General features: G+C 37.1%; 1 protein-coding gene across 1 annotated transcript; it reads right to left on the bottom strand.

Annotated features, from left to right (window-relative positions):
• Window positions 1-232: 232 nt before the first annotated feature.
• On the bottom strand, window positions 233-2,484 carry LOC117341461. Its single transcript, XM_033903312.1, has 3 exons — window positions 1,795-2,484; window positions 1,317-1,509; window positions 233-1,034 (listed from the first exon to the last, which is right to left on the bottom strand). Exons 1-3 carry the CDS (start codon window positions 2,308-2,310, stop codon window positions 322-324), a joined length of 1,422 nt encoding a protein of 473 aa, XP_033759203.1. The 5' UTR covers window positions 2,311-2,484; the 3' UTR covers window positions 233-321.
• Window positions 2,485-22,547: the final 20,063 nt, after the last annotated feature.

Here is a 22,547-nt window from a genome sequence, read left to right as displayed (position 1 = left end):
TAGCATGTTGATGAGGTCAACACCTGGTTTTATCGACCTGAGAAAAGAAATATCGACCGAGACCGAAGGTCGAGGTCGATATTTTTTTTCTCAGGTCGATAAAACCAGGTGTTGACCGAAATCAACATGCTACAATTACTTTATTATTTTTCTAAAAAAAAAATTATAAAATGGTATTGTAAACTTCCTCAACTGTGGTCTTGGATAATTTTTTAAAAATAACAACAAGTTCTTCAAATTTAAATTTAATAAGTAATAAATTTCATCAAGAATATTTTAACAACACAAACAAAATCAACAATTTTGATACACATTTGTAAATTACTGTTTAGGCAAAACAAAATTAAAGTTGATAGTAAAGTTGCTGCAATTCGCAAATGAGGGCATAGGCATGCCTTCCAGAGCACTAGGAGCAGTCACAGTCTGAGGATTTTGTGATTCAACCGACTGAGGATTTGGTGCACTAATGGTAGATGAAGCTGGAGGGGGATCCATAAAATCCAAGAAAGTATTCTCATCAAATCCACCACCAATATCACTGAAGAATGTTTCAGTTTGACTATTAGTCAGTTGTGTGAGCTGTAATCCTTCTTGATCATCACTTACTTGTTGATGGGTTACATTGGTTGTTTTTTGGACCAGGACACCTTTAGATCTTGATGATTCACATTTTTTGTTGATGGTTTCAGACATCAATCGCTTTGTAGCATTATCTGTCTTACCAGAGTAGGTTTTTAGTGATGACTCGGACTTATGTCCCGTAACTGTCATTATGTGCCTACTAGGAATATGCGCACTATCCAAGACATGCACTGTGGTAGCACGTAGGGAGTGGTTAGTGTAAACCACGGAGAGTGATGCAGCCTTACTTATTTCTGTCATAAATGACCCAATCCTGTTATGTCCAAGAGGAATATTGTCATAAAAAATGCGATCCTTCGGGTCCTTTCTGGCCTTCTGGAACAGACGGGAGCAGTTGGGGTTGAGTCTTCTTATATACTTGACAAAAGATCTCACAGGACATTCCATAGATTCTGAAAAAGAACAACAAAAAATGTACATATTTCTTTAAACTTTATCATGATTGAATCATAACCTGTTATTTTGTCAATTTTCATAACTTTGTTTCTTTATTTAAATTCAAGTGTTTTAAAATATTCTGTCGTAATTTGTTTATAAGTCTGTGTCCCATTGAAATCTTACCTTATTTCCAACAGACATGTATTGCAAAAACAACTTAATCTGATATTAAAAAAACCCATTAGTTTGTACACCCATGACATACACATATTGTTTGTTGTAGGAAATTTGTTTACCTTTAACTTCATACATTCTTCCATCTGAAGATTTTTGTGAATCATCCTGGTGATTTTTTGTCAGTTCGTCTGTGGTCTTGTATACATACAAAGCGCCCTCATCGTCTCGGCCTACAGCAAAATCTTGTCGTGTCAGGGTAGCAAGATTCTCTCTCCCTCGCCTCCCAAAATGCAACATCAGGTCGATAAACACCTTTTTGAAGAAAAGAGTATTTAATTTTTCATGTCAGTTCATATTACACAATCAACCATCTATATTTTACTAAGAAATTCAGTGTTGAATGTAGAATATTTTAATTACTTGTATCTTACCTTGACCTAGATCAAACCAGTGAGATATATATGACATATAGGTCATTGTCATTGATCACCCCCCCCCCCCCCCCCCCCCTTCAATGTAGTTACCTAATATGTAAATGGCCTTTTTAATTTAACATTGTTTTATTTTGCATATCTATAGAAATTTGTATATATGTACCTTATATTGCAATAGTTGGGCATCTTCCAAATTGCCCTGGAGAAGGTAATGATAGAGATTTTTTAAATCTCCATCGCTTACAGGTGGGTGGTGGTTGACAGCGGCTAGTCCCTGGCGTTTTAGCTCCTTAGACATCCCTTTGAATGCCTGCGAGGATTTTCGAAAGATGTTGTGATTTGTGATATCTATATTGTCAGATCTACACTTTTCAAGGTGTCGTTGCAACCCGTGCCTGTAAGAAATGAGCGTTGACTTCTTATACATGTCACCATTCTTGTTTCTCATTTCCACATAGAAACTTGACAGCTTCGAGTCCAAATCATCCTGTGTGAAATTTTCAAAGTCCGTGGCGTAATTTTTGGCTGATAGATATTCCCTGAACAGTTTTACAGATGTCATAGTCGTCCTTTTCGTGTTCGCAGAGTCTATGTTGTCTATAATTCCTTTTAGTTCATCTCCGTCAACCGATGCAAACCGTGCAGTCGCCATTGTGTCAACAAACGTACGTTCGGTCATTCACGGGTGTTCGTTACGGCAATAGAGAAAGTCCGAGAGCACCCGAAAGATGAACGCTACGTCACATATATTTATGGTAATGCGAGGTTTACAATATTATTGTAAAAGTTTACACAGCTTATTTATAGTGCGTCACGTGTTACGTTTTCAGCCAATGGAAAGACACGAATTACAATGAAAAATAATAATAATAAATATAATCCTTGCTATAACTTTTTTTTTATTTATTGACCGATTTACGTGAAACTTCGTCAGGATGTTCAGTTCACAAAACATGCACTCAGCTAAAAGGTCAGTCAATGTCACAGTTTCCAGTAGAATTCTTACTTAAATTGGACAGATTAACGAAATTTGTAGTTTTGAACGAAAAAGATGCTATGGTTACTAAATATCTTGAAATAATTGAACACCGTTAAGATAATTCAAAATCTTATACTAACATATTTGAAATGAACCTTTGGACATGATCTTTTGTTGTGAAACTCTCCTGCAAGTTGTAGGCCAATGCAGTCCAATAATAGGTGTTTAACAGTAGATCGCCTATTGCACGAGATGCACTGGGGCTTGCCCTCATGCTTCACGAAGCAAGAATGCGTTATCTATGCATTGCCTATCATGGGATTTGCAAGAACAACCTCGTCTCTGCCATTGATAACTATACAAGTTTTAAGAGTATTGCACTTTGTCAATAGAAGTTAAATGTATCAGCAACTTCTTAATTAGTATCTTTTACGGCTTGAAAAATATCGCCCGGACAAGAAATACTGGATAAATCAATATATTAAGACATTGAGGTTCAGGTCAACACATCAGTTATTTAAGCTTTATTTTACATCAAGTTAAACCAATTTATATTAATCACTGTTGTCTCGAACGGCGAGGAAGAGACAGAGTAATAAGAAAACAGGGCACAGAACGACAGAGCAATGGAAAGGACGAGGAAAGATTTAAGATCCGAAGTGTTGCAACAGGGGCACAAGATCGGTTTTAGTATCCACAATACCGCTTTAACAGACACAATGGAGAAAATACATTATTCTTCAGGGGACTAACTTCAAGTCGCTTTTTACGATCAACATGCATTGTGTACAGCAGACATATGCTTTTCCGGTCTAGCACGGGTTAAGAACATTCGGTACTAAAACTATGCAATTTGAAGTGACGACACACTACAGACATTGGCTTGTCTGTCTTGAATGAAATACATGACTGTCGTTATGTACTAATTACAATAGTCATATATGTGTAAGACTCGATGGTTTTGCTGAACAACCCCAGATAGCGAAAGCAATAGGCTTAATCTTCTGACCGATATGAGTTAAATTCAAAACATTGGTCAGTTTTCCATTGCGGCTGTGCGTATTACCTTCATTATGGAATGTCATTACAATTACAATACTCGTCAATAGCTAAGTAATGCATGTTCAGAGATTTTACCTCTTATAGTCGACACTAAAATATCTCAATATTTAATTTTCTCTGTGTTTTTAATTTCTGTAGGGTATTCGGTTAAATGCTATATGTTTCTGTATGGACGTTGTTTTATTTTCCTTTTTGACGATGTGATCTATATTTCCTTTTGGTTTGAAGGTTTGAGTAAAGGTTTGATTTATAATCATCTCCCTGTGATTTCAATGAATTTACTCCCGTGTATTTTGACGCTGTAATGTATTCCCTCTATGTGTTGATGCCTAAGTGTGTTTGTTTTTATTCATGCTATAGTAAACTGTCCAATATATTTTAAGACAGGTTTATTACCGTGTGATTTCATTAGTGAAGCCTCATTTGGTTTTCCCCAGTAATTACCTATAAGATTAACTCATTATCTCTATCAAGGAATGTCACAAATAAACGCTTGTTTAAAAAGCGTGGGAGATAAAAGGGACGTGTTTAGTATTGTTTAACGTCCTCACAGGTAAGGTTACTTAAGGACGGCATCCGATGTGTGCGAGATGAACGCGTGTTGAAGGAGACAGTGGTTTGTTCGAATTCTTCTGTTTTTGCGCGTATCTGATGCGGACTTGTTTTAAAAAGAGAACATACAACGTGTGAAAAGTGTGGATGACAATTGACGCCCATTGCTAATAGGTTTTCCTGTATTGCATTCATAAGTTCCTAAAGGTTTCTCTTGTCTGTTATTTGTCATCGCTTAACCGGTAATAGGTTTTAACAAAAACCTTCAAATTATACTATATATTCACGTAGGCACCGATTTGTTCTCGCCTTTCAGCTTTGTCGTCCGCGCTTAACCATGTTATATTCTACTCGAGACAAAACAATGCAGCATAATGGTAACTTAAACAATAAAACGTATTTAGTTTTAATGATTTATCATTATTTGTAATACGTTATGTGTTCATAGCATGATATTCTTGTCTGGTTTTGTGTATTGGCGAGAGTAGAAATTATGTATCACTATTTTATAAAGAAAATGACAAAATAATCTTGTAAAACAGGAATAATATGTATGAAAATGTCCGTCTTCAAGAAATGGCGGTTCGGCATTATTTAGTGTTCTTGAAGCATGTAATTATCGAATTATGCTGAATACGCCAACTTATTTCAGAAACCATGACCAGATATGTAATCATTGTCAATATTGTAATTATCTTTTAAAAATGAATAATTACTTGATATCACATAATCAGCGAACATAATTCATCTATTGCAGAGATTACCAAATATTCTTAAAGAAATATAATGTTATACATATGTATTATACATAACTGTTATGAAACAGAAATCGGAAGTTATGAACAGTAGGACTCAATGTTTAAGACAATCCACCTTTGTTTAGTAAAATGGGTGAACGTAGGTACCAGTTGCCCAGCTGAACGGAAGTAGAGTTGTATGTTGTCTAATTATTCACATACATAGAAAAAGGGCTATAATTACATTTTAAATCATAATACGGAAGTATGTTCTTGGCCTGAAATGAATGAACCTGGGATATATATCGGCGTGAGACATGGAGGAAGATTGGATACAAGGTGTGCGTGATCTCGGTTTTGCTGTGGCTAACCTCGTGGGAGACCAAGGAACAATTAAACTAGAAAGTATAAATGGCTATTTAAATACCGATGTACACGAACGGACACTAACCTAGTAATCATATATTTGTCTTGGTCTATGTTGGATGCTCAGTGACCGCTAGCGGTTAACTCGAATTCCGCCTACCCTTGTGGATACCCCCAGTAAGAAAATACCCCTAGAATGATGCCATATTACTGTCAAAAAATATCTCCCCCACTGATTAAGGTAGTACCCAAAGTGACCACATATATAGAAACTTGTATGGATCAGTACACACATTTATTGAACATACTTGGTATCACAAGTTTACAACAAAGAAAGTGTTGATTACTTTACTTTGGTGAAACCTATACATTGATATACGGAATGTTATGTCATTCTTATCGCTGTATTTTTATGCATTCGTTTTTACAGCATCGATGACCGATTAGAGAATTAATCATGTGTGTACTTCATATCAGTAGGTATCATTCACATTTGTACATGAAAGTATCGGTCAGTAAACAATAATCCACGAATCTGTACTTAAAAAACCCCAGTTTTTATCAGAAAATATTGACGGACCATTGGAAACTTTGATTCCCTTCCTCATTATTTATATTCTATTGACATCGCCTTGCAGTTTCCGTTGAGAATTTGTCTCTGCGATGATGGCCTTTGGTTCTATACCAGAGACTCGAAATAGTAGTTTCTACTTCTCTATAGCGCTTTTGCTTAGCATTTTGAGAGACATGATTTCGTTGGAAAATATTATATCGTGTCCAGCGATAGGGCGGAACAATTTCTGAGCACGTGAGTGTTTCTTCTACTTGTACTAAAGCAACAAAAGATTCTTTTGGAAAAAATTGTAAAATAGGGTTTAGGGGCAATGGTAAATTCTTTTTAGTTATAAATACTAACAGACTCGGAAAAAAACCTTTTGACTTCCCATGTTGTCGTAAAATCATCTTTTGTAAATCCGATAAAAAGTGTTCAATGCCTTAAACGATCCCTATGTATTAGATAATTTTCTAAACTCATGTCTATATCACTGTTATCTATGCTTACAGTCTGGAAACCAACAAAAACTTAAATTTAATCCTCAATACTAACACTTAAACAGAAACTTATTGTCTTTAACATGAATATATGAATTATCAATGGATTTATAATGATTCAGATCTTGTTTTTATCTCGTTATATATTTCCATAGAAGGTTTACAGTTTATGAGATAGTTCAAGTTCGGATATAAACTAATATCATACTCGATATACGAAAACGCATTTCAGTTTGAAGATTCGGATATCACAAATCAAAGTTACTAGTGTGTTAAGGGTTTCATTTCTATGTTGGGAAAACTAAAATATAAACGTGTACATTATGCTTAAACTTGTTTATGATTAATGTTTCGTAGTATTTGATCATGGGTGTGTATTTATCCCATAACAGTAATATTGCGTATGTCTAAGCATGAAAGCTAACAATACTTAATGACAGAACAATGTTCTTATCTAATATTATCTGGTGATTTACAAGGTAAACTAGTGTCTTTTTTACACAAGATACAATCTCTTTTGATCATTTGATGTATATAATTTTACATTAATTTTATCGATCAGTCAATCAGTAGATATATCTATTGTAATGACACTTGTCATAGTGGATCAATATCCATGTTTTTACATTTGGCGTAACTTGTAATTTGTAAATAATTTTTTAAATTTAATTATCATATATCAATATTCAAACGGATTGTATATACATGGTTGAATGAGCCTATGTACATATTGACCTTGTGGCTGTTGTATCGTGCTCGTCCCTGATTAAACCCTTTTCACGCATCAAGCATTCCTCCGATATATGATAGCATTCCTTTGTTACATAACAGGTAGTTGTAAAGATTTCAAAAGTAGTTTAAACAATTACTAAAGATGTGGTTTAGAGATAACATACCAAATCGCACCTTTTTCTGGCACTCCGACCTTCAGCGAATGTCACTCTAAAGTGCATATACAATGACCAGAACTTGAATGAAGTCGTAGGAAGGGGACAGTCATAGTACTATGAATTACCCTGTGAATAAGTGTATGTACTGATTGCCTGACAGTTGTCAAAACTTTGATACATTTTATTCAGACATGTGAAGTGAATTCAAAAATGCACTGAACGCTGTGAACTCGTGTAAGTGTTAAACATTTTACACACACTGATGATGAACATATAAAAACACACTACAAATATAATTTCGAAGACTAAAGACGATAGCAATTTAGATTCATTTTTATTCTTAACAAGTACTATAGTTCCGGGTTGCCTTAGCTCGTTGCAGTGATATATATGACAATATAGTGACGTCAACATTTCCATTGATGACCTAACACTAAATTATTTAGATTAATAAACTCGCTTCACTTTCTACTGGTTATATTAAAGGTTTGTCGTCATTAAACTATGAGTTGCCAATGATTAATGCTATTTCATTTCAATTTCCTTCTTGTCCCACTGGTTTTGTCAATACTAATGTCTCTTAAAATAGTGGTTCCCCTCTCCTGTGTAACGCCCACTATTTCAAGAGGAATGTTTCGATTGTTTCGCCCGTTGTCAGAATGATGTGTCCAGATAGGGTGTCCTGTTGTATGGTAGGATTGGGTGTCCTGTTGTGTGGTAGGATGGGGTGTGATGTTGTGTGGTAGGATTGGGTGTCCTGTTGTGTGGTAGGATGGGGTGTCCTGTTGTGTGTTTTCGGCGGTAGCTTCAGTTAGGTAGTACTATGAAGTCAGCATCAGCTCTGCTCTTTAACAAGGATCCTGGGCTCCGCGTAATCAACAAAGTATGCCATTGATCTTCCTGAAAACTTACTTATTCATTAATGGGTTATTTGATAAGCTGTTGTTAGTGTATTTTGCCCGATATGAAAAGTATTTTTTATTTATAATGAACTTATCATATGAAAATAATTGCGAATATCTCTCCTTACAGTTCAATTTATGGCCAAATATATGTACCTGTATTCTCTAATGAGGGAAGGGAGACAATCGTGAACTCTGATTGGTACCATATAATACAGAGGGTAACCTCTGATGGGTACAAAAATAATATAGTGGGTAACATCTGATGGGTACAAAAATAATATAGTGGGTAACATCTGATGGGTACCAAGATAATACAGTAGGTAACCTCTGATGGGTGCCAATATAATACAGTGGGTAACCTCTGATGGGTAACAAGATAATACAGTGGGTACTCTGATGGGTAACAAGATAATACAGTGAGTAATCTCTGATGGATACCAAGATAATACAGTGGTTTCTCTCTGATGGGTACCAAGATAATACAGTGGGTACTCTCTGATGGGTACCAAGATAATATCTTGGGTAACATATGATGGGTACCGAAATAATACAGTGGGTAACATCTGATGGGTACCAAGATAATACAGTGGGTACTCTCTGATGGGTACCAAGATAATACAGTGGTTACTCTCTGATGGGTACCAAGATAATATAGTGGGTACTCTCTGATGGGTACCAAGAAAATACAGTGGGTACTCTGATGGATACCAAGATAATGCAGTAGGTACTCTCTGATAATATCTTGGGTAACATATGATGGGTACCGAAATAAGATAGTGGGTAACATCTGATGGGTACCAAGATAATATAGTGGGTACTCTCTGATGGGTACCAAGATAATACAGTAGGTACTCTCTGATGGGTACCAAGATAATACAGTGGGTACTCTGATGGGTACCAAGATAATACAGTAGGTACTCTCTGATGGGTACCAAGATAATACAGTGGGTACTCTGATGGGTACCAAGATAATACAGTAGGTACTCTCTGATGGGTACCAAGATAATAAAGTGGGTATTCTCTGATGGATACCAAGATAATACAGTAGGTACTCTCTGATGGGTACCAAGATAATACAGTGGGTACTCTGATGGGTACCAAGATAATACAGTAGGTACTCTCTGATGGGTACCAAGATAATACAGTGGGTACTCTGATGGGTACCAAGATAATACAGTGGTTACTCTCTGATGGATACCAAGATAAAACAGTGGGTACTCTCTGATGGGTACCAATATTTTACAGTGGGTAACCTGTAATGGGTGCCAATATAATACAGTGGGTAACCTCTGATGGGTACCAAGAAAATATCTTGGGTAACCTCTGATGGGTACCTAGATAATACAGTGGGTAACCTCTTATGGGTACCAAGCTAATACAGTGGGTACTCTCTGATGGGTACCAAGATAATACATTAGGTTACCTCTGATGGGTACCAAGATAAAACAGTGGGTACTCTCTGATGGGTAACAAGATAATACAGTGGGTACTCTCTGATGGGTACCAAGATAATACAGTGGGTACTCTCTGATGGGTACCAATATAATACAGTGGGTACTCTCTGATGGGTACCAAGATAATACAGTGGGTAACCTCTGATGGGTACCAAGATAATACAGTGGGTACTCTCTGATGGGAACCAAGCTAATACAGTGGGTACTCTCTGATGGGTACCAATATAAAACAGTGGGTACTCTCTGATGGGTACCAATATAATACAGTGGGTACTCTCTGATGGGTACCAATATTTTACAGTGGGTACTCTCTGATGGGTACCAATATTTTACAGTGGGTACTCTCTGATGGGTACCAAGATAATACAGTGTGTACTCTCTGATGGGTACCAATATTTTACAGTGGGTAACCTCTGATGGGAATCAAGCTAATACAGTGGGTACTCTCTGATGGGTACCAAGATAATATCTTGGGTAACATATGATGGGTACAAAGATAATACAGTGGGTAACATATGATGGGTACCAAGATAATATCTTGGGTTTGGTTTGGTTTGGTTTATTTTGTTTAACGTCCTATTAACAGCTAAGGTCATTTAAGGACGGCCTCCCGTGCGTGCGACATGTATGCGTGTGGTGAGTGCGTATGTGTGTTTTGGAAAGCTGCGGTTTGTTCGTGTTAAGTCTCCTTGTGATAGGCCGGAACTTTTGCCGATTTATAGTGCTACCTCACTGAAGCATACTGCCGAAGACACCCAGCAGCACACCCCACCCGGTCACATTATACTGACAACGGGCGAACCAGTCGTCCCACTCCAAATATCTTGGGTAACCTCTGATGGGTACCAATACAATACAGTAGGTACTCTCTGATTGGTACCAATATTTTACAGTGGGTAACCTGTAATGGGTACCAAGATAATATCTTGAGTAACCTGTAATGTTTACAGAGATGATATAGTGAGTATCCTCTTGGATCTCTGGTCTTAGGTCGGAATCAACGTATTTACTATTACTCATGACACTTAAATATATCACAGCGTAGTGGAGGATATAACCATTCATTAATATTCTATAGCCTTAAGGTGCACTTCATAATTAATACATGCTTAGAAATACACATGGTTGTTTTGTATACATGCTAATCTATATTTAGTCACCTTTATCCCATCACAACGAATACAAAACAAATGACGTCCTTTCTTTTCTGAATTCATTCATAATTTAATATTCCTGAACATTCATACACTAAATCACGACCATCATATCTTTAATGAGCTCGCATTTGAACCACCTGTGGTTAACAATGAGGTAATTTGGTTACTATAAATAAATTGTCATTGTCTTTGCGCTGGCCATCTTAATTAATAATCCTTAACCTCCATGAACATCTCTTGTACGGGTTAACGTCTCAACATATATTTCAGTGTTTCCAAAATCACATGATCAAACATCAGATCTTTATCTATATTAAGGGGACAAATTGATTCGAATCTAAAACATCTTGATCTCAAAATCTAGTTATGATAGAATCAAATACTACTAATGGATTAAAGTTGTCTTTCACCTATGCGGCCGGGGTTCGATTTCCATTGGGACACCACGTGGGTTTTCGCGGGTTCTCCGGTTTCCTCCCATAGTAAGACCTCTCGGCGCTTCAATCTGTTGATATATCTTGTTTCACAATTGTTGTAAAATAAATGAAAAATTACATTTCTTAATGGATAAAAGAGTCTTTAGGTGCTTAATCAAAATAGTAAATGTCATTTCCCTAGGTTTCAGATTTACCTTTGAGAAGTTGATGCATTTCCAATTGAAATGCTTCTAAATTGATTAGAATTATTTGTTTCCCTCTGTAGATGTTTCCTTGACATCCGTCCTCATATGAACACGGCTGTTAAGAGGACGATAAACCTCTAAAATAATGTTGTTAAATCTATAACTTGACATATTTATCAAATTGACTATTAGCAGTTTAAACAAATAAAAAGAAAAAAAAAGAAATTAAAATTGTGAGAGCTTAACGTAAGCTCTTTGATGGGAGACATAATTAAACATAGATGACTGGTGTGGTGCATATGGTGAAAAAACTGTTATCGGCCATTTATTTTTGAATCCGTCGTTTTTATATGGCTCTATTTGGTTTAGTTTTCATTAACGTCCTAGCAACAGCAATGGTGATTTTAAGGACGGCCTCCCCTGTGTTCAAGATGCATTTGTGTGATGTTTGTGTATTCCGAAAGACTGCGTTGTATTCGTGTTTATCCCATAACTACGCTTGTTTCAAAACTGATATGGCACGTGATAAAATGCGTAGCAGTGTGTTATTGTTTTTGTTTACACACCGCAGTGTGTAACCACTTTCTAAGCCTCCGATTGGTCATTGGTGACCTCCAAGGAATCTGATTGGCTAACCTCTGGCCTTTGACCACGGACTATTTTTACTACTCTCACTTATCTTCTTTTTTTTACCGCCTGTCTTCAAAAGATCAGCATGGACACGTTTTGTGGATTTTTCAGTGCTCAACATTAGCATAACTGGGTGAGAGGGGTGTCCTCATGGAAATGTCGATTAATCTGGGGTTTGTGTCGAACGAAATCTTAGTCATTTGAATGAAACGGTCGCACCATCTAACGTAACTGTTAGTGTTAGGCAGCTTCCCTTTTAGTTGGGTGTCATTCGGTACGGATATTGTACCAACAGAAAAAAATCAACGAATAAACGCAAGTTTTCTTATCATTCCACTTACCTTTATTACGAATATATTCATCCCAAACACAAAAATTTAAAAATCATCTTGGAACATTTGTCTCATGTCAGTAAACTGATGAGATTTCGTGTAAACACACTGACAAACGTAAACTACATAGGCCTATATTGCTCAACACTCCAGCTCGGTTTCCGAAATATTTGTTGAAATGCACGATGTCTTGAATGAATAAATCTCAGAATGAACATTTAACATCACAATATATAGTAATAGCATACCTAAGAAATCCAGGTAAGGACCGATAATTGAATCTGACAATGATTAGTCTAATATTCAGCGGTGACGTTCGACTTCGCGATGACGGTGTCGTCTTCGAATATTTCGAGCGGAGTTATTTAAACAAGTTACCTTTTTATAAATTACACAGATACAAGGACTTTCAAACTTAAATTTCGTTTTATAAAATAATATCATTTACAAATATAGTACAGAAGATATGAGTCTTGCATCTAAAATAGATGATAAGCTTTCGTTCATAACGACCTATATTTTGTCCCGTAGTGATTTGGTTCACGGAATTTAGTTGCTACGTTGGGAGAATTTGAACTTGACATGCTTACATTTGTCAGTAAAGAGGTTATGGGATAAACAAGTTCCCCTACTCGTGACGATTGTTTATTATTGTTATCCAACTCTCGTTAGTTAATTTTCTAATTCTGAAAAGACACTCGCTAAAGCTCGTGTCTTTTCAAAATTAGAAAATTAACTAACTCGAGTTGGATAAAAATGATAAACAATCTCCACTCGTTGGGGAACCTCTATTTGTCTCCCTGTGATAGGGTGCAACTGATGTCGACTTTCTAGTGTTGATATTGTTGTCTTACAGAAGCATTATACCGAAGCCATCCTTAAAGACACGTTCCGGTTAAATCATTCTGAAATCGGGCAAACTAGTTTCTCCACTCCTAAATGCTTAGCCTTAACAGAGAGTAACAATTACCATTATATCGAATCTGGTATGTCTCGGCCTGGTCAAAGTTTTTACGAGGCCGAAAAATAACAACACTTTGTTGGCTCTCCTTCTTGAACATCCTCACAAATTTCCAGCTCAATGGCACCAGTGAAACTGGAGAAGAAGCTTAAAATGTGTTTTCAAGAATGCTACCATGGCGGCCATCTTAGATTTCTGACTGACCCGAAAAATAACAACACTTTATCAAGACTATCTCAGGATCATTTCTGGTAAGTTAGAGCTGAATCCCACAGGTGTAATTTAAGAAGTTTGAAATAAGTGTTGTTCAGGAAAACCATGATTGCGCAATCATGTTACAAAATGGCCGCCGTGGCTGCCATGTCAAAGTTTTTACGAGGCCGAAAAATAACAACACTTTGTTGGCTCTCCTTACCTAACATCCTCACAAATTTTCAGCTCAATGGCACCAGTGAAACTGGAGAAGAAGCTTAAAATGTGTTTTCAAGATTGCTACCATGGCGGCCATCTTAGATTTCTGACTGACCCGAAAAATAACAACACTTTATCAAGACCATCTCAGGATCATTTCTGGTAAGTTTGAGCTGAATCCCACAGGTGTAATTTAAGAAGTTTGAAATAAGTGTTGTTCAGGAAAACCATGATTGCGCATTCATGTTACAAAATGGCCGCCGTGACTGCCATGTCAAAGTTTTTACGAGGTCGAAAAATAACAATACTTTGTTGGCTCTCCTTCCTTAACATCCTCACCAATTTCCAGCTCAATGGCACCAGTGGAACTGGAGAAGAAATTTAAAATGTGTTTTTCAAGATGGTTGCCATGGCGGCCATCTTGGATTTCTGACGGACCTGAAAAATAACAACACTTCCTCAGAACTATCCCAGGATCATTTCAGACAAGTTTCAGCTCAATCTCACAACAGGAACTTGAGAAGAAGTTTGAAATGTGTTTTCAAAATGGCGGCTGTGGCAGCCATCTTGGATTTCAGACTGACCCAAAAAATAACAGCACTTGGTCAAAACCATCCCAGCATCATTTCAGGCAGGTTTTCAGCACAATCCCACTGGTGGAACTTGAGAAGAAGTTTGAAATGTGAAAAGTTTAAGCACGGCGCCAGGCGCACGACCACGGACGAAACATGATGACTATAGGTCATCCTGACCCTTCGGTTTATTATCTTCACTGTATTAAACAATGCAAAGTTTTAGAGAAAAAATGTGAAATTGCAGCCTTGCACAAAATACGAGAAACAGCCATTTTCAAAATAACCACCAAATGGACCATGTTTTGAAATCCTTTAAAAGAAAGTCTATTACATAAGAAGTCTGAAACTTTGACACATTTTTCAGATATAATCTTGCTATAAAATTGCCATTTTTAGCTCACCTGGACCGAAGGTCCGGTGAGCTTATGCCATGGTGCAGCGTCCGTCGTCCGTCGTCCGTCCGTCAACATTTGCTTCAAATCGCTACTAGTCAAAAAGTTCTTATTGGATTTTGACCAAATTTGGTCAGAAACATCCTTGGAAGAAGGGGATCAGATTTCGCATAAATGGTGATTCTGACCCCCAAGGGGCCTGAGGGGCGGGGCCCAATAGGGGAAATTGAGGCAATTCCTTTAAATCGCTACTAGTCATAAAGTTATGAATGGATTTGAACCCAATTTGGTCAGAAACATCCTTTGGGGAAGGGGAACAAATTTTGCATAAATGGTTACTCTGACCCCCAAGGGGCCAAAGGGGCGGGGCCTAATGGGGAAATAGAGGTAATTCCTTCAAATCGCTACTAGTCATAAAGCTATGAATGGATTTGAACCCGATTTGGTCAGAAACATCCTTTGGGGAAGGGGAACAGATTTTGCATAAATGGTTACTCTGACCCCCAAGGGGCCAAAGGGGCGGGGCCTAATGTGGAAATAGAGGTAATTCCTTCAAATCGCTACTAGTCATAAAGATATGAATGGATTTGAACCCAATTTGGTCAGAAACATCCTTTGGGAAAGGGGATCAGATTTCGCATAAATGGTGACTCTGACCCCAAGGGGCCTGAGGGGCGGGGCCCAATAGGGGAAATTGAGGCAATTCCTTTAAATCGCTACTAGTCATAAAGTTATGAATGGATTTGAACCCAATTTGGTCAGAAACATCCTTTGGGGAAGGGGAACAGATTTTGCATAAATGGTGACTCTGACCCCTAAGGGGCCAAAGGGGCGGGGCCTAATGGGGAAATAGAGGTAATTCCTTCAAATCGCTACTTGTCATAAAGGTATGAATGGATTTGAACCCAATGTGGTCAGAAACATTCTTATGTGAAGGGGAACAGATTTTGCATAAATGGTTACTCTGACCCCCAAAGGACCAAAGGGGCGGGGCCTAATGGGGAAACAGAGGTAATATCTTTAAATCGCTACTAGTCATAAAATTATGAAAAGATTTGAACCGAATTTGGTCAAAAACATCATTGGGAAAGGGGAACAGATTTTGCATAAATGGTTACTCTGACCCCCAAGGGGCCAAAGGGGCGGGGCCCATTAGGGGAAATAGAGGTAATTCCTTCAAATCGCTACTAGTCATAAAGTTATGAAAGGATTTGAACCCAATTTGGTCAGAAACATCCTTCAGGGAAGGGGAACAGATTTTGCATAAATGGTTACTCTGACCCCCAAGGGGCCAAAGGGGCGGGGCCTAATGGAGAATAGAGGTAATTCCTTCAAATCGCTACTAGTCATCAAGTTATGAATGGATTTGAACCCAATTTGGTCAGAAACATTCCTGAGGGAAGGGGAACAGATTTTGCATAAATGGTGACTCTGACCCCCAAGGGGCCTGAGGGGCAGGGCCCAATAGGGGAAATTGAGGCAATTCCTTTAAATCGCTACTAGTCATAAAGTTATGAATGGATTTAAACCCAATTTAGTAAGAAACATCCTTTGGGGAAGGGGAACAGATTTTGCATAAATGGTGACTCTGACCCCTAAGGGGCCAAAGGGGCGGGGCCTAATGGGGAAATAGAGGTAATTCTTTCAAATCGCTACTTGTCATAAAGGTATGAATGGATTTGAACCCAATGTGGTCAGAAACATTCTTATGTGAAGGGGAACAGATTTTGCATAAATGGTTACTCTGACCCCCAAAGGACCAAAGGGGCGGGGCCTAATGGGGAAACAGAGGTAATATCTTTAAATCGCTACTAGTCATAAAATTATGAAAAGATTTGAACCGAATTTGGTCAAAAACATCATTGGGGGAAGGGGAACAGATTTTGCATAAATGGTGACTCTGACCCCCGAGGGGCCAAAGAGGCGGGGCCCCATATGGGAAATAGAGGTAATTCCTTTAAATCGCTACTAGTCATAAAGTTATGAATGGATTTGAACCCAATTTAGTAAGAAACGTCTTTGGGGAAGGGGGAACAGATTTTGAATAAATGGTGACTCTGACCCCCAAGGGGCCAAAGGGACGGGGCCTAATGGGGAAATAGAGGTAATTCCTTAAAATCGCTACTAGTCATAAAGTTATGAATGGATTTGAACCCAATTTGGTAAGAAACATTCTTGGGGGAAGGGGAACAGATTTTGCATAAATGGTGACTCTGACCCCCGAGGGGCAAAAGGGGCGGGGCCCCATATGGGAAATAGAGGTAATTCCTTTAAATCACTACTAGTCATAAAGTTATAAATGCATGTTGTAAACTCAGAGAGTCTGGACTTCATTATTTCTTTAAAGCAGTTGGAATCCCCACGCTATAACCATAAATAGCATTGTTTGAGGTTAACAAACAAAAGGAATTGAACATGAACATTATTTTGACATTTGGTCAAATCCAACCAGGTGAGCGATACAGGCCCCATGGGCCTCTTGTTTTTATACATTACAAGAACATTGTATGAAAGATCGAAACTAGACTTCATCGTGACTGACACCTCAGAAGAGCAGACCTTAAACACATGTTGATCGTTTTCGTTACGAATGGCCGAATGTTAATATCCATAATGTTAAATCTAAAGTGATTCTTATGAACGTCATATTTTCTTTTGAAACAATATATGATATTATATCACGTTCACGAAAAAGCCAGAAGCAAGTATTGTTTAACTAAATCATTATACTCATCTTAACCAATCCCTATCAATGTATTCCATAAGTAAAGGTATTTTGATAGATTTCGTGATAAAATTGTCCGAATCTTTAAAATAATTCTACATTAACCCACACATTTAAACATTTTTGATTTTTTTATCTGATATGCCTCAATGATTACTTCTATTTATAGTGATCCATTTACTGTGAACTCTTCAATCCTACACAAAGTTCCTCCTTCAGATGTTACATTTGATAGCTAAGTGACTTAATTACAGGGAAGGCGTCGATAAAGCTGACACATTGTGCGGGGGTGAAAAGAGCAGAATGCCGTAAAAAAGATAAATAGCTTTGATCCGGAGCGATATCTTTGCATCCTTATACGGCAAGTTATTCAGAAGTAAAAACGTGTGGGTAGAAAAAACGTGGGATTTAAAATACCTGATTTGTAACACTCAATGTAAACGCAATGTTTATAATGATAAATGTGATACAAGTCACTGCTTTGTACTTTTTAAAACTTGTTTGACCGAATTAAAATATAAAAACTTGTAAAATATATATCGCCCGTTCATTTTTTATTAATTATCCGACAAAAGGGAATAAAACATGTATTTTATTTTGTATTGTTGATCAATAGATATTGTCATTTTGATGATGGTCTCCCTGTGTCAGAAATGCATGCATGTGCTGCGCGAATATTATACATTATATTTTGGCATGTGTCTTATGTTTTCGCAATGCACCAACAGGTTGATTTTATGTTGGCGGCTCACATACTTTATTTTAATGGGATTTCGTTTTGCTCGCCGCCCTTCTTGATTTCTTTACTTTCTCTCCTAATGAACATGGATACAATTTACAAAGACTGAACGACTTAACCTGCAGTTATAATTTATGTATTGTTGTATAAATGGGGCCTAGACTGTGATAACCTATGTTTACGGATTTATGATTTACCCATCATTCACAGATCCCACCTCCCCGTTTTTCCTTTTAAATATTTTCTATCACAGCCTAGGGTGTAAACTCTCTCTTTTAAACCCCGAGAGGGCGACACAGCACGTGCAGGCAAACTGACAATGACGCCATGGCGACAATGCAATCACGTTACGTCAAATGACAACATACCACAGTCTTCCCCCACGCTAAAAGTCACTACAAACATACATCTGTCACACAGGGGAGGCCGTCCTTAAATCATCTTAGCTATTGATAAGATGTTAAACAACAGTACATTAAACTAAACTTGCAAACTTTGGCACATATACTTAAACGTATTGTTAATAAAACTGCTTTCAAATTAAAACAATATTATGGACTTCATAAGTCTTTAAACTATCGGTTTGATTCTGATAAGGAAATTAGTTTTATCAAGTCACCAAACACCTTCACTAGCAAGCAGTAATACTATTAATGCACCCAGTGTCAAATCATATGTCTCCATGCTAACCACAACAAACAGATGAATCTGCCTTGTCATAATCGGTGACATTCCATTCAGTGAAGTTTATTAACTTTAAGTTACATTATTATCGCGTAAACATCATAATTATCTTAAACAAAATCACTAATATACAACTACTGAAATAGACAAAACTGTAAGGAAACGCCCTAGTGACGTCACAACGGCTCCAGTAAATCTTGATAATTTGTTATATGAAAATGATAATTGCTCCAGTTTCCTTAACGATTTTAATTAATCTGATAGTGATCTAATGAAGGAAGCAATGCAATGTATGTAGATAGTTATATTCGCAATATAAGTACTGTGTGTGTATCATCTTACCTTTCTAATTTATATATTTCAATTAAAGACATGTTACAAAATTAACTGCTTCGGAAGATGTAATAGGCTGACGCAAGTCCGGTCGTTTACTAAACTAAAAAAGTAGGATTTTCGTCATACATTGGGTTCCTCTCTTTATAATTATTTTTTTTTTCTTATTGAACGTGTAGGTGTAGTTATATTCTTATTCTGTCTGTCTGGATTCAGATTGTTTTCCCTGTCTATTTGTGGTTACACTTTAAAAGTATAATACAATGAAACCCATTACATAAATGAAATTGGCTATCCCAGCCTTACTGTCCAGTACACGCATAATATTCACCACACGCGTGCATCACGCAGACGGGGAGGCGGTCCTTGAATTACCTTAGCTGTTGACAGGCCGTCGAACAATACTTAAACAAAAAAAACTTTTCAGTTTTATATTCAAAACTTCTTGGAGCGACTAATATAATCTATATAATTTTTGAGTTATACAGAAAATGTATCCGTGTATCGACATCTCCGTGTATCGACATCAGATTCTCAAGGAGACATACACGAACTTACCGCATCCTCCCTAAACATACACACGAATGCATCTCGCGCAATGGAGATGACGTAGTTAAATGATAATAGACGTTAAATCAAACAAAAACAATAGAAAACCATCCCAAACTAATCTTGATAGCGCGACTCTATTGTGCTACTTTATTTAAGCATACTGACGGCGACAACCAACAAGACACCCTATCCGGTCGCAGTATACTTACAACGGCTTAATCACTAACGAATTCAGTAATTCCTTAAGTGTATACTGAATAATGAACATAAAGATATAATGCAGCTGTTTCGTCATTCTATGGCCCAAAAGGTTACCATGGAAACATTAAATAAATTCAAAATACTTCCATTTTGTTTATTGCAAGTGTATAATTATATGAACATAAACAAATTAGTATCAAAGACAACGCCAGTCAAACTAAATAGAAACATAACAACATAATTACATACGTGAGCTCTTTAAGATAACAAATTACATAGAAATAAGTATTACGTCTATTCATAGTACTACCCATTCACGGTATAATCCTTTGACAATCCGCGTTATCATATATATCTTTAGTATACCCACAATGATAATGATTGGCAATTTGTGCATTTTCGACAATTATGTTGATTTATCAGTCACACGACAGGTGCATACTGGGGTCGTATAGAGGATAAGGAGCAGGTTATGCCGCATGTCTGACGCGTGATCACAAACACGTCTTCATGTGGATCGGCAGATGATGATATATTCCACATTCACGGTTGGTTATCAAAGGGCTTCATTCTGTCCAAGTTTAATGATATAGTGTATTACAAATTTGTTGTCAGCCTCCCCCTAGTTGAAACATTCCAGCAAGCTGCTTTGCCCTGTATCTGAGGTGATGCTGTTTGGGTAGCCTTTCATGACGATATGCTCTCTCCTAACTTAAGTAAATGTTTTGCCTTTCAATTTGATTACAAGTCTAAGTTTGTCTTAAGCTCGGAATAAATGTCATTACAATACATGTCATTGTCTAGTATACTTGATCTTAAGCAAGATCTTCCTTGATTAAGCAGTGCTGACCGACATATATTGTACTATTAATGTATGCGAAGTTCCCAGCAATTATTTTTAGATTGTTTTATTCCTTATCTTGGAATTATTGATCGAACAAGCAAACAAAATAAAGAATGTTGTTATTGAAGAGGTAAAACGTAAAATTTAGTTAATCGTATCTTAAGTAAACGTCCTGAAATGCCAAAACAGACCGACATTTAAAGTATATACAAACAAACATGCATAGCACTTCATGTTCCCTACCGGCCCTCGCCAAAATAGTAAGTGACCTTGATCAAGGTTAGAGTTCATTCCAAGTCTCTGAAACTCCAACGCGTCCGAGATATTACGGACCTTTTTTCTTGTGTGAAGGTATGAAGCCGCAGCCGGCAGAGCTCTGAAAATAGTAGGCGCTACGTAATCCCCCTCTCCCTCTCAACGGTAGGGACTAACAACGTTAATATATTAATAATAAACAAAGGACTGTAATTATTGTTATTATGGCTATTTAAAACACTGCTTACGTAGTAAATCACGTGACATTACGGAGATCATAATATACTTCCGTGTAAATTCCTGTAACTCAATAAGTAAAAATTTAACATAGATTAACATAAACTAAAAATGCCGAACATTCCTCTGAGTGTGTACCTAAAACAAAATTTCAAACGACGATCCACTAATACCAAATCCGGGAATATTATAAAGAACTCTTTTTGTTTTGGAATATATATTTTTCGAGAATGTGGACAATTTACTGCCTTTCTTTAAGTGTGGGCATTTTAACACTATGCGTGTGTGTGTATGTATTTTATTGTGATGTGAAGCACTCGCACATATCATCCAGAGAGAGAGAGAGAGAGAGAGAGAGAGAGAGAGAGATATTTCCAATCGAAAATCCAACATACGTATGAGTATAGACTGCAAGAGTTATCACAACTGTAAGCGCTGATACATATAAGATGTAGTCAGGACAGATATTGGTTGTAAGAATTGTACCTCACAATCGATAATTCGTCAGAGAAATCCCATAATGATTCCCATAATAAATAAGTGTCACCTGTCGTCAGTTTTTTGACAGTTTATTCTTTCATATGCACGGCAATATGGTATAATGTGAGCTCCATGTAGGATTTAAAGACACTTCAACTGTAAGCATTGCAAACAGAAAATCGATTATATTTGAACAGATAATGTCTTTCTCGTATGTTAAATGCGACTGTTGTATTTGTTAACTTCCTCTCATGAGTGATAGTATTTTAAGGCTGTTCTACCTCACTGAAGCATACCGCCGAAGACATCCAGTAAAAGACATCATCGGGTTATATAATACTGCCAACGGGTGAACCTGTTTCACCACTACCATTTTTATACTCAGAAGCGAACGCGTAGCTACGGCTCAATAGTTAGGCAGTATCAAGAGCGACAATAGGAAGACAGTTTGTTAGCAGAGGAACGTTCGGATAGAAGTCGCTTTTAGCGATCATGGAATTTGGCAGGAGATTAACTTCCTGCAAGCAAACTAATTGGAATTTGTGTTCGAGGTGATAGTATTCCTACGCGAAAAAATGTAATCTATATAAACTGGCCGGGCGTGTTGATTTAAATACATCTCTTTTATTGGTATAATTGAATATGTTTAAATTACAACATGAGATATAACTGGCTCAGTTTTAGGTCCAAATTTGTCATATGTAAAAGCCCGAAGGCATTTTTATTAGCCTAATATGAAACTAGCTAATATATTACAGTTTAATTATGGAACATGTGTCAATAACTTG

This window comes from Pecten maximus, chromosome 13 (assembly GCF_902652985.1).
Source record: "Pecten maximus chromosome 13, xPecMax1.1, whole genome shotgun sequence".
NCBI lineage: Eukaryota > Metazoa > Mollusca > Bivalvia > Pectinida > Pectinidae > Pecten > Pecten maximus.
Note: the sequence above shows the minus strand (reverse complement) of the source record. Positions and strands in the feature narration are given on the sequence as shown.

Excerpts from the sequence above, each read along its gene's own strand:
- LOC117341461 (XM_033903312.1), bottom strand. The coding sequence starts at position 2,310 with ATGACCGAACGTACGTTTGTTGACACAATGGCGACTGCACGGTTTGCA. Across the intron at positions 1,510-1,794 it reads CCCAACTATTGCAATATAAG|GTGTTTATCGACCTGATGTT; the intron begins GTACATATATAC and ends TTCTTCAAAAAG. Across the intron at positions 1,035-1,316 it reads AAGAATGTATGAAGTTAAAG|AATCTATGGAATGTCCTGTG; the intron begins GTAAACAAATTT and ends GTTCTTTTTCAG.